Consider the following 15,246-nt stretch of genomic DNA (forward strand, 5'->3'; position numbering starts at 1 on the left):
GGTAGGTGTGACAGCTCCTCCTTCTCCTGCCTTCCCCACTGGCCAAAGACCTTTCCCCCCAAAGGCCCCACATCTTCCATGACATGCAGCACCTTCATCTCCCTCCTGCTTTCCCCACCAGCCAATGGAAACAATCTCTAGAGGTCTGCAATGACACAGGGACCTTTATTAAGATCCATTTATATTAAGAAGTCTTCAGTCTAGAAAAAAGGCACCTAAGGGGGTCAAGACTGAGACATACAAAATTATGCAGGGAATAGATAAAGTGGATAGAGAGGAGTTCTTTTCCTTCTCACACAACACCAGAACCAGGGGACAGCCACTAAAATTGAGTGTTGGGAGAGTTAGGACAGACAAATGAAAATATTTCTTCACCCAGAGTGTAATTAGTCTGTGGAACTTCTTGCCACAGGATGTGGTGATGGCATCTGACCTGGAGGCCTTGAAAAGGGGATTGCACAAATTTCTGGAGGAACTGTTCATCACAGTTTACTATGTGCAACCTCCTAATTTTAAAAGTAGGTTACCTCAGAATGCCAGATGCAAGGGAGTGGCGCCAGGATGCAGGTCTCTTGTTGTCTTATGTGCTACCTGAGGCATCTGTTCCTGTGAGATACAGGAAGCTGGACTAGATGGGCCTTTGGCCTGATCCAGCAGGGCTCCTCTCATGTTCTTAGTGTAAAGGAGGGGCTATATCCAGTGATATCATGCATGGTTTTAACTACATTTTTCTAATACAGAGCAGTAAGCCTAACAAGTCCACAACATATGGATAAAATAATCATTTTTTCCCCTTTTCAGCTCCAAAACACATCACAGTTAACTTTGTACATTTTCTTTAACTTGAATGGGGTAAGTCACCATTGAAACTGGTTCTCATCCAAACTGCAAATTTAAAAATTAGATTAAGGGTTGACAGACAAAATGCAGAAACAAAATGCAGAACACAAAACTCATAGAATAAATAATGCAAACACAATGGTTTCCCTTTCAGCAGCTCTAAAGTAAACACTGAAACTTTCTCTTAATAATTTGAAGAAGTTTCAAAAGCATTTCTTCCTCCAAATAATGCCCATACTACTTACAATGCTTAATAATTTCCAAAGATTAAAAAATGTACTCACCTCACATGGTATTCCCACTGTTGTTGAAGGTGGAGAAGTTGTAGTAGGAGTTTCAGTGTGAGGAGTTGTTTGTGTTGAGGTACTGGAAGTGGTAGGTGTTGGTGGAGTTGTTGCTGATGTGGTGGTTGTAGTTTCAGTGATGGTGGGTGTAGGTGTAAAGGTGGTAGTGGTGGTAGGTGTCTGGCTGGTGGTTGATGGAGTATGAGTTGTGGTTGTGGAACTTGGAGTTTCAGTAGTCGTGGTGGTTATTGAAGTTGTAGTTTCAGTGGTTGTGGTTGTAGGAGTAGGTGTAGATGTTGATGTGGTGGTGGGTGTCTGGGTGGTGGTAGATGGAGTGGGGGTTGTGGTTGTGGTACTTGGAGTTTCGGTAGTCGTGGTGGTTGTTGAAGTTGTAGTTTCAGTGGTGGTGGTTGTAGGCGTAGGTGTAGATGTTGATGTGGTAGTGGGTGTCTGGGTGGTGGTGGATGGAGTGGGGGTTGTGGTACTTGGAGTTCCAGTAGTAGTGGTGGTTGTTGAAGTTGTAGTTTCAGTGGTGGTGGTTGTTGGTGTAGGTGTAGATGTTGATGTGGTATTGGGTGTCTGGGTGGTGGATGATGGAGTGGGGGTTGTGGTTGTGGTACTTGGAGTTTCGGTAGTCGTGGTGGTTGTTGAAGTTGTAGTTTCAGTGGTGGTGGTTGTAGGTGTAGGTGTAGATGTTGATGTGGTAGTGGGTGTCTGGGTGGTGGTGGATGGAGTGGGGGTTGTGGTTGTGGTACTTGGAGTTTCGGTAGTCGTGGTGGTTGTTGAAGTTGTAGTTGCAGTGGAGGTGGTTGTAGGCGTAGGTGTAGATGTTGATGTGGTAGTGGGTGTCTGGGTGGTGGTGGATGGAGTGGGAGTTGTGGTTGTGGTACTTGGAGTTTCGGTAGTAGTGGTGATTGTTGTAGTAGTTTCAGTGGTGGTGGTTGTAGGCGTAGGTGTAGATGTTGATGTAGTAGTGGGTGTCTGGGTGGTGGTGGATGGAGTGGGGGTTGTGGTTGTGGTACTTGGAGTTTCGGTAGTAGTGGTGGTTGTTGAAGTTGTAGTTTCAGTGGTGGTGGTTGTAGGCGTAGGTGTAGATGTTGATGTGGTAGTGGGTGTCTGGGTGGTGGTGGATGGAGTGGGGGTTGTGGTTGTGGTACTTGGAGTTTCGGTAGTAGTGGTGATTGTTGTAGTAGTTTCAGTGGTGGTGGTTGTAGGCGTAGGTGTAGATGTTGATGTGGTAGTGGGTGTCTGGGTGGTGGTGGATGGAGTGGGGGTTGTGGTTGTGGTACTTGGAGTTTCGGTAGTAGTGGTGGTTGTTGAAGTTGTAGTTTCAGTGGTGGTGGTTGTAGGCGTAGGTGTAGATGTTGATGTGGTAGTGGGTGTCTGGGTGGTGGTTGATGGAGTGGGGGTTGTGGTTGTGGTACTTGGAGTTTCAGTAGTAGTAGTGGTTGTTGATGTGGTTGTCGTAGTTTCAGTGGTGGTGGTTGTAGGTGTAGATGTTGATGTAGTAGTGGGTGTCTGGGTGGTGGTGGATGGAGTGGGAGTTGTGGTTGTGGTACTTGGAGTTTCGGTAGTAGTGGTGGTTGTTGTTGTAGTTTCAGTGGTGGTGGTTGTAGGCGTAGGTGTAGATGTTGATGTAGTAGTGGGTGTCTGGGTGGTGGTGGATGGAGTGGGAGTTGTGGTTGTGGTACTTGGAGTTTCAGTAGTAGTGGTTGTTTTTGTTGTAGTTTCAGTGGTGGTGGTTGTAGGCGTAGGTGTAGATGTTGATGTAGTAGTGGGTGTCTGGGTGGTGGTGGATGGAGTGGGGGTTGTGGTTGTGGTTGTGGTACTTGGAGTTTCGGTAGTAGTGGTGGTTGTTGAAGTTGTAGTTTCAGTGGTGGTGGTTGTAGGAGTAGGTGTAGATGTTGATGTGGTAGTGGGTGTCTGGGTGGTGGTGGATGGAGTGGGGGTTGTGGTTGTGGTACTTGGAGTTTCGGTAGTAGTGGTGGTTGTTGAAGTTGTAGTTTCAGTGGTGGTGGTTGTAGGTGTAGGTGTAGATGTTGATGTGGTAGTGGGTGTCTGGGTGGTGGTTGATGGAGTGGGGGTTGTGGTTGTGGTACTTGGAGTTTCAGTAGTAGTAGTGGTTGTTGATGTGGTTGTCGTTGTAGTTTCAGTGGTGGTGGTTGTAGGTGTAGATGTTGATGTAGTAGTGGGTGTCTGGGTGGTGGTGGATGGAGTGGGAGTTGTGGTTGTGGTACTTGGAGTTTCGGTAGTAGTGGTGGTTGTTGTTGTAGTTTCGGTGGTGGTTGTAGGCGTAGGTGTAGATGTTGATGTAGTAGTGGGTGTCTGGGTGGTGGTGGATGGAGTGGGAGTTGTGGTTGTGGTACCTGGAGTTTCGGTAGTAGTGGTGGTTGTTGTAGTTTCGGTGGTGGTTGTAGGCGTAGGTGTAGATGTTGATGTAGTAGTGGGTGTCTGGGTGGTGGTGGATGGAGTGGGGGTTGTGGTTGTGGTACTTGGAGTTTCGGTAGTAGTGGTGGTTGTTGAAGTTGTAGTTTCAGTGGTGGTGGTTGTAGGTGTAGGTGTAGATGTTGATGTAGTAGTGGTTGTCTCAGTGGTGGTTGATGTTGTAGTAGACGTTGTCATGGTTCTGGTGGTGGTGGACATAGTCTCTGTAAAACGAAGAGGAAAAAAGCTTTAGAAGGGACTGTTCAGTTCATTAAAATAACTGATCAAGAATTAATTTCAAGCATATTCATCCATATCTCTTAATACTTTTCAAACTTCCAAAGATGCCTCTCTCAGGTCTAATTATTGTTGTGATTTGATGTTGTTATGTAGAAGCCTCCTTGTTTATATTAAACCCCAGTATGCTTTTAGGTTAGCCATATTGAAAGGGGGAAATAATCTTTTCCTTTTTGGCTCCACCTGGTCTTCAGCAATCATCTCTAGTTCCAGCTGCACTCAGCTTGGAATTCCCAACCACATCAAGAGATGCAATTCCAGCAAGTTTAATGCCATCCTGATGCTCTCATAGATGCACACAAAAAAGGAAGTTTACTTCTGTACATAGATATTCCTTCTCAGATAAGCTACTATTGTTTCGATCCACCTTCTAAGGCAAGTTTTAAAAAAGCATGTGTGTACACACACATGTAGGCACAAACACATGGCATAATTTGACAGAGGAGTACATAAGTTCTTGTGTTCAAATCAGTCCTCCAAAGAGTTGTGTGTTAACATTCTGCTTTGCGCGAGTACAAATGCATAACCCAAATAACAGCTTTAGATTGTTCTAGTGTTAGGATTTAAATCTGAACTATCTCCACAGCAAGGAGGAACAGGACCAATACCACAGCATGACAGTTCCTATACAGGTCATTTAAAGCGCAATCCTAACCCCTTATGTCAGTGCTTTCCAGCACTGGCATAGCGGTGCCAATGGGACGTGTGGCGCATCCTGCAGTTGGGTGTCACTCACAGAGGTCTCCTCAAAGTAAGGGAATGTTTGTTCCCTTACCACAGAGCTGCATTGCCCTAGGTCAGTGCTGGAATGCACTGACATAAGGGATTAGGACTGCACCCTTAGTTATCAACCTCTCCCAACACGTTTTTACAAAGTGAACAGAGAAATGCAAATCACAAGTTGCCCTGTGTCGTTCCAAGCCTCTAGCTACAAACAACACTTACATTTACTCCCTAATCATGGGTCCTTGATACATTGTATACAGACCTGTAGGGGTCCCTGTCTCATCTTCTATTTCATCAGTTGTGCAAGGTATTGTTGTAGCAGTTGTAGATGTAGCAGTTATAGATGTAGCAGTTGAGACAGTTGTAGTGCTGCCATGTGGGGTCGGGACAGATGTTGTGGTACTTGTGCTTGTTGTGGTGAAACATAGTTCGGAACAGCAAACGCTAATTTCATAATTGAGGCATGTTGGTGAAACACTTTCTGACGTCTGGTTTTTGTTATTACAGATCAGTCCTATGGAAGCATTACACATCAATGTCTGACCCAGTTCTTCAAGGGGAATGGTAGGGAATTTCACAGCCCTACATGAAATGTCTAGTGGTTGCTCACAGATATATCCATCTGTTGCATTGATATTCTCATAGATTTCAAATTCACCACCATCTGTTCCAAATGTTGGAGTACTCTTATCAAACCACTGAGTCCAACGGCATTCACAAACTGCAAAACAAATACAAAGCTTATTTTTAAAGACCGCAAGTCAATGGACTGTGTAGCACTTGAGTTAAAAATTTGCTCACCCAAAATTAGACAGTACAAGTGAGCTCTGCTCTCCCCAAGCTAATAAGGTCGTTCAAGTCTGTTCTACAGCAAAGGGACTGACACAAGCAAGGACAAAAGAGGGGACTGAAGCAAGGAGGAAGAACGACAACCCACATTACATTCCTAATGAGGTACTAATGTTGTTTAGCAATGATGTTTGAAACAGGTTGAACCCAAAAGAACCAGATGCACTGCCATCAAGTTTCGTTGGAGTAAAAGTTCCAAAGTATATGTGCAAGTATTTGAGGGATATTTGAGGGACCGCCTCCTTCCCTACAATCCTGCCCGTGCTCTTAGATCATCTGGAGGGGCCCTTTTGACTGTGCCGCCACTAAGAGATGTGAGAGGGGCAGCGGCCAGGAAGAGGGCCTTCTCGGTGGTGGCCCCCGAATTGTGGAATACCCTCCCCTTAGAACTGAGAGCTGCTCCCTTGTTGCTAACATTTCAGTGTGGACTGAAGACCTTTTTATTTCAAAAAGCTTTTAATTTTTGACAGACTGGCTGGCGTTCTTGCTTTTATATGAAAATCCATGGGGTTTGTTTGTTTTTAGATTTTTTAATTATTGTAAATTGTTGTTAATGATTGTTTTTAATGTTGTATTTTTTAAAGTGTTGTAAGCCGCCTTGTGTGCCCGTTGGGCAAAAAGGCGGGGTATAAATTAATAAAATAATAATAATAAGTATTCGCTTCAGGGAAACAGCTAAGGAGTTTCTTATGAAAAAGTGTTTCAGTGCAATGAAGGCAGTTATGAAGATCTCTACTTCTCTCCCTCCCACGTAAATCAGTGCTAGCTCTGCCAAGTGTCATATCCTCACAATGGTGCTGAATGCATTCTTCAGATCTCAACGCTGCTGAACAAATAGTCAGTGCAGTGAGCAACATGTTTTGAAGTCCTGGGGATAAAAGAACTACTGAATTTCAGCTAAATGACAATCCTATCTTGCGCTGGAACAGGCAGGCCAGGAGGCCTGCACTGTATCTAGCACAACATAGGGAACAAAAGTGGCTCAGCCAGAGGTAAGGGGAAACTCTTCCCCTTACCCCCGGGTAGGCCACAGCAGCCCCAATGGGTCTCCTTGGACTTGGCCACCTCTGGAGGTGGTGCTGCCTGGAAACAGGAGCAAGGATCCGGCAAACCTGCAGGATCCCAGCTCCACTGCCTGCTCCCTGCCTGCCCACGCCCAGAACCACCCTCCCCCCACCCTGGAACGCCTCCCTCCCACCTCCTCCCTGCCCACCCAGACCCTTGCATCAGCCAAGCTCTCTTTAAGGCATGTTTGCGACCATCCTGGGTCAGCACAGAGGACATGCATCAGCCCAAGGGCAAGCTAGGATTGTGCCTTCAGACAAATATGGAAATGTCTGCTTGAAAGATACATCCAAAGACTGACAAAGAAAGCAATACCTGAAAATATTTTTGATTCTGACAATACCACCAATGAATGACCTTCTCATTCATATTGGCATACTCTTTAGAGATGTTATTCTCTAAATTTAATTTAAGATGTTTGACAAATGTCCAGTAGTATATCAACAGGATCAAGCAGAGAGTGATATGTGACCACAACTGATTGTGTTAAACAAAAAAAACAAGTTCAGAAAACATTTCAGCCTTCTTACCTGTAGTTGTTTCAGTAGTACTGGAAGTAGGGGTAGGAGAAGTAGTTGGAGTAGTAGTAATTGTTGTGGTGGGGGTGATGGTTGTCGTAATTTCTGTAGTGGTGGTTGCTGGAGTAGTGGTGGCAGTAGTTGTACGCGTTGTAGTTGAAGATGTGGTGGTAGGTGTTGTAGAAGTAGTGGTTGAAGTAGTAGTTGGCATAGTGGTAGTTGGTGTAGTGGTAGTTGGAGTTGTGGTTGCTGTTGTGGTAGAGCATTCAATAAAGCTGCAGCAACAGACTTTGATCTCATAGTCGAGACAAATTGCAGCAGGCAACACAGGCCCAGGAACTTGATCTTTATTGTTACAAATAAGCCCAGTGGAAGCATCGCAAGTCACTTTTTGTCCCAAATCTTCCAAGGAGAATTGAGGAAACTTCACTGCCCGGCATGAGATGTTATACGGATTCTCACAGATGTCAATGCCATGCTCTCTGATGGTGTCATAGGTTTCATCATCCCCATATTGTGGGCCGTATTTTGGAAAACTCACACTAATCCAGCCAGTACAGTGGCATGTTTCAGAAGACACACATGTTACTGCAAGCAAACAACAACAGAGACAAATAGTACAATTATTACACAGTCCTTTCTCATAGCAATACATAAGGATCACTGTGAAACACTGCTGTGTGGAACACAACAGTTGCAATGAGGTGAATCTCTGATTCCAACAGTCTTGGTATCATTATTAATCTTCTTATTTTAATCCTTCACAGGAAAAATGAGGTTTCCACCATATCATAACACCATATCTCCACCACATTTAAACAAAAACAACTGGTTGATCAGTCAATAGTCTCATTCAATTTACTATGTCATCTCAGATGTTAAAATCAATGCTGTGGCACTTTAAAACTTGTCGGTTTGTTATGGCAAGGGATTGTGGAGGCAATGTCCTATTTCAAGGCAGCTTCAGGTCTGCCTACTAAGGCCCCATTACTAAACAGTGCACGCTGGCTTACCACCGGCATGCTTTGTCACAAGGCTCTAACACCAGCAGAGTGCCGGTGAGCTCACCGCCAGCCTGCGCTGAGCTAACACCAGTGGATCACCAGTGCTCCGCTGCTTGGTGGTTGCAGGTACTGCCTAGCGGCAGAGAGATAGATGGGGGTGTGGGGGGAGCCAGGGAGGCGGCATTCCTGGGAGGGGGGAGGGTGTGGAGGTGAGGTGTTGGGGGAGGGAGTGGGACAGGAGGGAGGCTGCACAGGCGGAGCTCCGCTTCACCGAATCCTGAGCTTCTGGGTTGGGTCAGGATTGCGCTCAAAAACAATTAATACATATCTTAAGTTGTAATATATCATTTCCTTTTGTACTTACTTGTGGGACTGGTAGTTGGTGTGGTTGTAGTGGTAGTTGGAGTGGAGGTAGCTGGAGTTGTGGTTGCTGTTGTGGTAGAGCATTCAATAAAGCTGCAGCAACAGACGCTGATCTCATAGTCGAGACAAATTGTAGGCCACAAAGGCTGAGAAACTTGATCTTTATTGTTACAAATAAGCCCAGTGGAAGCATCACAAGTCACATTTTGTCCCAAATCTTCCAAGGAGAATTGAGGAAACTTCACTGCCCGGCATGAGATGTTATACGGATTCTCACAGATGTCAATGCCATGCTCTCTGATGGTGTCATAGGTTTCATCATCCCCATATTGTGGGCCGTATTTTGGAAAACTCACACTAATCCAGCCAGTACAGTGGCATGTTTCAGAAGGAACACATGTTGCTGCAAGCAAACAATAACATAGACAAATAGTACAATTATTACACAGTCCTTTCTCATAGCAATACATAAGGATCACTGTGAAACACTGCTGTGTGGAACACAACAGTTGCAATGAGGTGAATCTCTGATTCCAACAGTCTTGGTATCATTATTAATCTCACATTTAATCCTTCACAGGAAAAGTGAGGATTCCACCATATCATATCACCATATCTCCACCACATTTAAACAAAAACAACTGGTTGATCAACCAATGGTCTCATTCGTTTTGCTATGTCATCTCAGATGTTAAAATCAATGCTGTGGCACTTAAAAACATGTTGGTTTGTTACGGCAAGGGATTGTGGAGGCGATGTCCTATTTCAAAGCAGCTTCAGGTCTGCCTACTAAGGGCCCAATCCTAAACAGTGCACGCTGGCTTACCACCGGTATGCACTGTCAGAAATGTGCCATAAAGCACATTTGTAAGGCTCTAACACCAGCAGAGTGCCTGCCAGTGCTGAGCTAGCACCAGTGAATCACCAGCACTCCGCTGCTTGGTGATTGCAGGTACTGCCTGGCGGCAGAGAGATAGATGGGGGTGTGGGGGGAGCCAGGGAGGCGGCACTCCTGGAAGTGGGGAGGGTGTGGAGGTGAGGTGTTGGGGGAGGGAGTGGGACAGGAGGGAGGCTGCACAGGCGGAGCTCCGCTTCACCGAATCCTGAGCTTCTGGGTTGGGTCTACTGCCCAACACAGAGGCTGTTGATTCTAAGGCGACCCAAGGTTGCCATAGAATTGAGTAGCCCTATTTTGGGGCTACTCGCTTTGCCCAGGAGAAGGGGATGAAAGTCCTCTTCTAGAGAGGTGCTGCCGGTGCTGCCCAATTAGCGCTCAGGATGCAGCGGCAGCCATTTTCAGTACCAGTCAGTCATAGAGTTAAGAAAACTTAGAGTCATGATTTTTCTGTGGGCACCCTCCTTCCTCTGTTGTTTTCAGAAAATTCAGCAAGCCCCCACTCCTCTGGCAGCCAGTCAGGTAAGCTAGGAGTGGGGAAAAGGAGCACCTCATGGGGAGAAAGGGACAAGGAAAGAAATGCTGTAGGAGAAGGAGATTCAAACCAATCCCAATCCTAACCAATCTCAAATACCATGGTTGCCCCACAGCTTAGTTGGTGCAAGCTAATGCCATCTGCTGGATTCCGTCACCAAATGAATGATGTGGAGGGAAAAATTGGAATGTGTGAATCAACAACATTGCCGACAAACATGTTTAAGTGTATTGAAGGTCTCCATAGAGCTATTTCCAGTGAATTGGTACCTTAAGGAGATGCCACACATATTAATATGCACCATTTCCTCCTAAATCAGAGCTATAACTGCTGAGCAATCCACTTGAGTCATTTTTTAAAAACAGATACTGACCCTTCACTTTAAAACAATCAAACAAACAAAGGGTGCAATCCTAACCCACTTTCCAGCACGGAAGTAAAGGCAATGCAACTCTGAGGAAAGTGAACAAACATTGCCTAACCTTGAGGAGGCCTCCATGACCACCCCCCAACTGCAAGATGCAGCACATGCCCCACTGGCACAGCTAAGCCAGCACTGGAAAGTTGGTCAGGATTGCGCTCAAAAACAATTAATGCATGTCTTAAGTTGTAATACATCATTTTCTTTTGTACTTACTTGTGGGACCTGTTGCCATTGGTGATGAAATTAGTGCAGGTAACAAGAAAAACAAAGAGAAAGAAATAACAATACAATTATCCACTAAGTTCAGAATGAATCGTTGTATTGCAGGTTACGTTACAATAAGTAATCTTAGACTAAGGCAAAATATTCTGCAATCAGTCCTAGAGACCTTATGTAAATACCTGATCTGCAGGATTCTTGTCACAGTCACTCAACTAGTTATATTTTCTGTATACTGTAGGTGAGCATTCTCAGCCTTTTTTATTCTCGTGGGGGAAAATGTAGTGTATGATCCAGCATATGTCGATATGGCCAGAACTCCAGCTAGAAACAACTGCTTGGGCAATCATTGATTTTTAAGCTATATCACCTGTAATCTACATTTTTTCCCCTATGAGCAAAAGCCCCAGGAAAAGGTGAGGCCTTGAACCAGAAATCTGATATACGGATGAATCCTTAGTAAAAGCAACAACTTTCTGTGATTCATAATTCCCAAAAATAAACAAGTTGATTTTAGCAGCTCATATGTGCAGAACTATAAATAAAAAATCCAGTGTTGAATTTAAGTAGAATAAATACATAGCAATTTTTTTACACCTGTACTGTTCAGGATTAATAATTTCATTCATTCCACCTTTATTGGCATAAACAGTCCAACAAGAAAACAAAATTAAAACATTCAGGGTAGCCACCAATCATTGATCAGGCAAAGAAATACAGAGGAATATACGCCTTGACAGTGCCTTAAATATATATTTTGCTACATTTGATGAGTGGCACTCATTTCTCCCATCTAACAAGTACCGGACCAAATCTGTATCTGAACCATGAAAGCTTTCCAGAAATTGATATAGAAACCGATGGCGTAAATCAATATAGTGGGTACAGTACAGAAGTACATAGGTCAAGGACTCTTTTGAGGTCTGGTCGAAAGAACATGACTGGGGACTTTCCACAGGTTTAATGATGTATAGACCAGTGGTCCCCAAACTGTGGGTCGGAACCACTAGTGGGTAGTGACCTGATTATTGGTGAGTCCCCTAACAGCTGAGCAGAGCCTCCAATGAAAACACAAGTGACAGAAGGATCAGATAACTAATTGCCTCAAGCTCTGAGACTTTTCAAAAATCAGAATTGCCCTGCAATGAGCTCCTGCAGTTTGTAAACGTGTAAATATAGGGAAATAAATGTTTGAGCATCTTTTTCTGGTTATTGTTATATGTAAATAAGTAACACTATTACTTATTTCCAGATTTTTTTAAGTATTGTAAACTTAGGTGGATCCCAATCGAGTGTCATTTTAAAAAGTGGGTCCCAGTGCTAAAAAGTTTGGGAACCATTCTAAAGACATATTATGTAATTGCGGGTGCAGTCCCAACTGACATTGCAACACTGACCTAGCTGCAATACAGCCCCAAGGTAAGGTAACAAACATGGTCTTACTTTGAGAAGGCCCCCTTGACTGCCTCCCCACTGCATGCCGCAGTGCACACCACACTGGCACAGCTATGTCAGTGCTGGAATGTCGGTTAGGATTGCGCTCTGCAACACTCAGTACATTTCACAGTTTCAAGATTATTAGGGCGCAATCCTAACCAACATTCCAGCACAGGCATAGCTGTGCCACTGGGCATTTGCTGCATCCTGCAGTTGGGGGTGCAATCACAGAAGTCTCCTCAAGGTAAAGCAGTATTTGTTCCCTTACCTTGGAGTTGCACTGCCCCTTACCTCAGTGCTGGAAAATTGGTTAGGATTGTGCCCAGAGGCCCAAATTGTAACCAAATTTCCAACGCTGGCATAGTGGTGCCAATGGGACGTGTGCCGCATCCGCAGTCGGGTGGCACTCACAAAGGTCTCCTCAAAGTAAGGGAATGTTTCTTCCCTTACTTTGGAGCTACATTGCCCTTATGTCCGTGCTGGAAAGTGTGTTAAGATTGCACCCTAAGTCATTCAATGCAATACCAAGAAGTAGCAATGTGTTAATTACCTGGAGTGGTTGTCGTTGTAGTGGTAGTTGTAGTGGTTGTTGATGGAGTAGGAGTTGGAGTTGATGTAGTAGTGGGAGTGGTAGTTGGTGTGGTCGTTGTAGTAGTTGGTGTGGTCGTTGATGGAGTTGTAGTTGGAGTTGATGTAGAAGTGGGAGTGGTAGTTGGTGTGGTCGTTGTAGTAGTTGGAGTGGCCGTTGATGGAGTAGTAGTTGGAGTTGATGTAGTAGTGGGACTGGTAGTTGGTGTGGTTGTAGTGGTAGTTGGAGTGGTCGTTGATGGAGTAGTAGTTGGAGTTGATGTAGTAGTGGGACTGGTAGTTGTGATCGTAGTGGTAGTTGTAGTGGTTGTTGACGGAGTAGTAGTTGGAGTTGATGTAGTTGTGGGACTGGTAGTTGGTGTGGTTGTAGTGGTAGTTGGAGTGGTTGTTGATGGAGTAGTAGTTGATGTAGTAGTGGGAGTGGTAGTTGGTGTGGTTGTTGTAGTAGTTGGAGTGGTCGTTGATGGAGTAGTAGTTGGAGTTGATGTAGTAGTGGGACTGGTAGTTGTGATCGTAGTTGTAGTTGTAGTGGTTGTTGACGGAGTAGTAGTTGGAGTTGATGTAGTTGTGGGACTGGTAGTTGGTGTGGTTGTAGTGGTAGTTGGAGTGGTCGTTGACGGAGTTGATGTAGTAGTGGGACTGGTAGTTGTTGTGGTAGTTGGAGTGGTTGTTGATGGAGTTGCAGTTGGAGTTGATGTAGTAGTGGGAGTGGTAGTTGGCGTCGAGGTAGTAGTTGGAGTAGTAGTTGGTTTAGTGGTAGTTGGTGTGGAGGTAGCTGGAGTTGTGGTTGCTGTTGTGGTAGAGCATTCAATAAAGCTGCAGCAACAGACTTTGATCTCATAGTCGAGACAAATTGCATCAGGCAACACAGGCCCAGGAACTTGATCTTTATTGTTACAAATAAGCCCAGTGGAAACATCGCAAGTCACTTTTTGTCCCAAATCTTCCAAGGAGTATTGAGGAAACTTCACTGCCCGGCATGAGATGTTATACGGATTCTCACAAATGTCAATGCCATGCCCTCTGATGGTGTCGTAGGTTTCATCATCCCCATATTGTGGGCCGTATTTTGGAAAACTCACACTAATCCAGCCAGTACAGTGGCATATTTCAGAAGGAACACATGTTGCTGCAAGCAAACAACAACAGAGACAAATAGTACAATTATTACACAGTCGTTTCTCATAGCAATACATAAGGATCACTGTGAAACACTGCTGTGTGGTACACAACAGTTGCAATGAGGTGAATCTCTGATTCCAACAGTCTTGGTATCATTATTAATCTTCTCACAACTTATTTTAATCCTTCACAGGAAAAATGAGGTTTCCACCATATCCACCATATCATATCACCATATCTCCACCATATTTAAACAAAAACAACTGGTTGAATAGTCTCATTCGTTTTGCTTTGTCATCTCTGATGTTAATTCAATGCTGTGGCACTTTAAGAACGTGTTGGTTTGTTATGGCAAGGGATTGTGAAGGTAATGTTCTATTTTGAGGCAGCTCCAGGTCTGCCTACTGGGGCATATGCCGGGGCCCACAGCGCCCCACAGAGGCACTGACCAATCTACCTGCTCAGCCTAAAAACCACATTAGATATTGCCAGTTGCTCATAGAGTTAAGAAAACCTAGGGGTCATGATTTTTCTGTGGGTGCCCTTCTTCCCTCCTCTTTTCCTTTCAGGCTATTCAGCAAGCTCCCACTCCCCTGGCAGCCAACCAGCTAGTAAGCTGAGTTTGGGGGAAAGAGGAGGAGCACCTCACAGGGAGGAACGTACAAGGAAAGAAATGCTGTGGGAGAAAGATTCCAACCATTCTCAAGGGGACAATACTATGACTTGCCCCACAGCTTGGTTGGCGCAAGCTAGTGCTGTCCGCTGGACTCCTTCACCACATGCATGATGTGGAGGAAAAATTGGAATGTCTGAATCAACAGCATTGCCGATATATGTGTTTATGTACACTGAAGGTCTCCATAGAGCTATTTCCAGTGAATTGGTACCTTAAGGAGATGCCACACACAATAAATAGGCATCATTTTCTCCTAACTCGAAGAGTTATAACTGCTGAGCAATCCACTTGATTCATTTTTCAAGAACAGATACTAACTCTTCAGTTTAAAAACAAACAAAAATACTTAATGCGTGTCTTAAGTTGCAATACATCATTTTCTTTTGTACTTACTTGTGGGACCTGTTGCCATTGATGATGAAATTAGTGCAGGAAAAGAAAAACAAAGGAAAAGAAATAGCAATCCACTAAGTTCAGAATGAATTGTCTTATTTCAGGTTACGTTACAATAAGTAATCTTAGACTAAGGCAAAATATTCTGCAATCAGTCCTAGAGACCTTATGTTAAATACCTGAACTGCAGGACTTTTGTCACAGAGTCACTCAACTAGACATATTTCCTGTATACAGTAGGTGAGCATTCTCAGCCTTTTTTATTCTCACGGGGGAAAATGTAGTGTATGATCCAGCATATGTAGATATGGCCAGAACTCCAGCCAGAAACAACTGCTTGGACAATCATCAGTTTTTAAACTATATCAAGGATCACCTGTAATTCACATTTTTCCCCCCGTGAGTAAAAGCCCCAGGAAAAGGTCAAGCCTTGAACCAGAAATTTGATATATGGATGAACCCTTAGTCAAGGCAACAACTTTCTGTGATTCATAATTCCTAAAAATAAACAGGCTGATTTTAGCAGCTCATTTTAAAAATAAAAATCCACTGTTGAATTTAAGTAGAATAAATATATAGCCATTTTT

General features: G+C 44.3%; 1 protein-coding gene across 1 annotated transcript in view; it reads right to left on the reverse strand.

Annotated features, from left to right (window-relative positions):
- MUC2 (mucin 2, oligomeric mucus/gel-forming) overlaps positions 1–15,246 on the reverse strand; it is an 85,175-nt gene that overhangs the window by 26,707 nt on the left and 43,222 nt on the right. Inside the window, 5 exon segments of the mRNA XM_066619512.1 lie at positions 1,125–3,772; positions 4,834–5,292; positions 7,016–7,591; positions 8,372–8,773; positions 12,431–13,597. Coding sequence (XP_066475609.1) covers positions 1,125–3,772; positions 4,834–5,292; positions 7,016–7,591; positions 8,372–8,773; positions 12,431–13,597 — 5,252 coding nt within the window.

Source organism: Tiliqua scincoides, chromosome 1, assembly GCF_035046505.1.
Source record: "Tiliqua scincoides isolate rTilSci1 chromosome 1, rTilSci1.hap2, whole genome shotgun sequence".
In the NCBI taxonomy this organism is placed as follows: Eukaryota; Metazoa; Chordata; class Lepidosauria; order Squamata; family Scincidae; genus Tiliqua; species Tiliqua scincoides.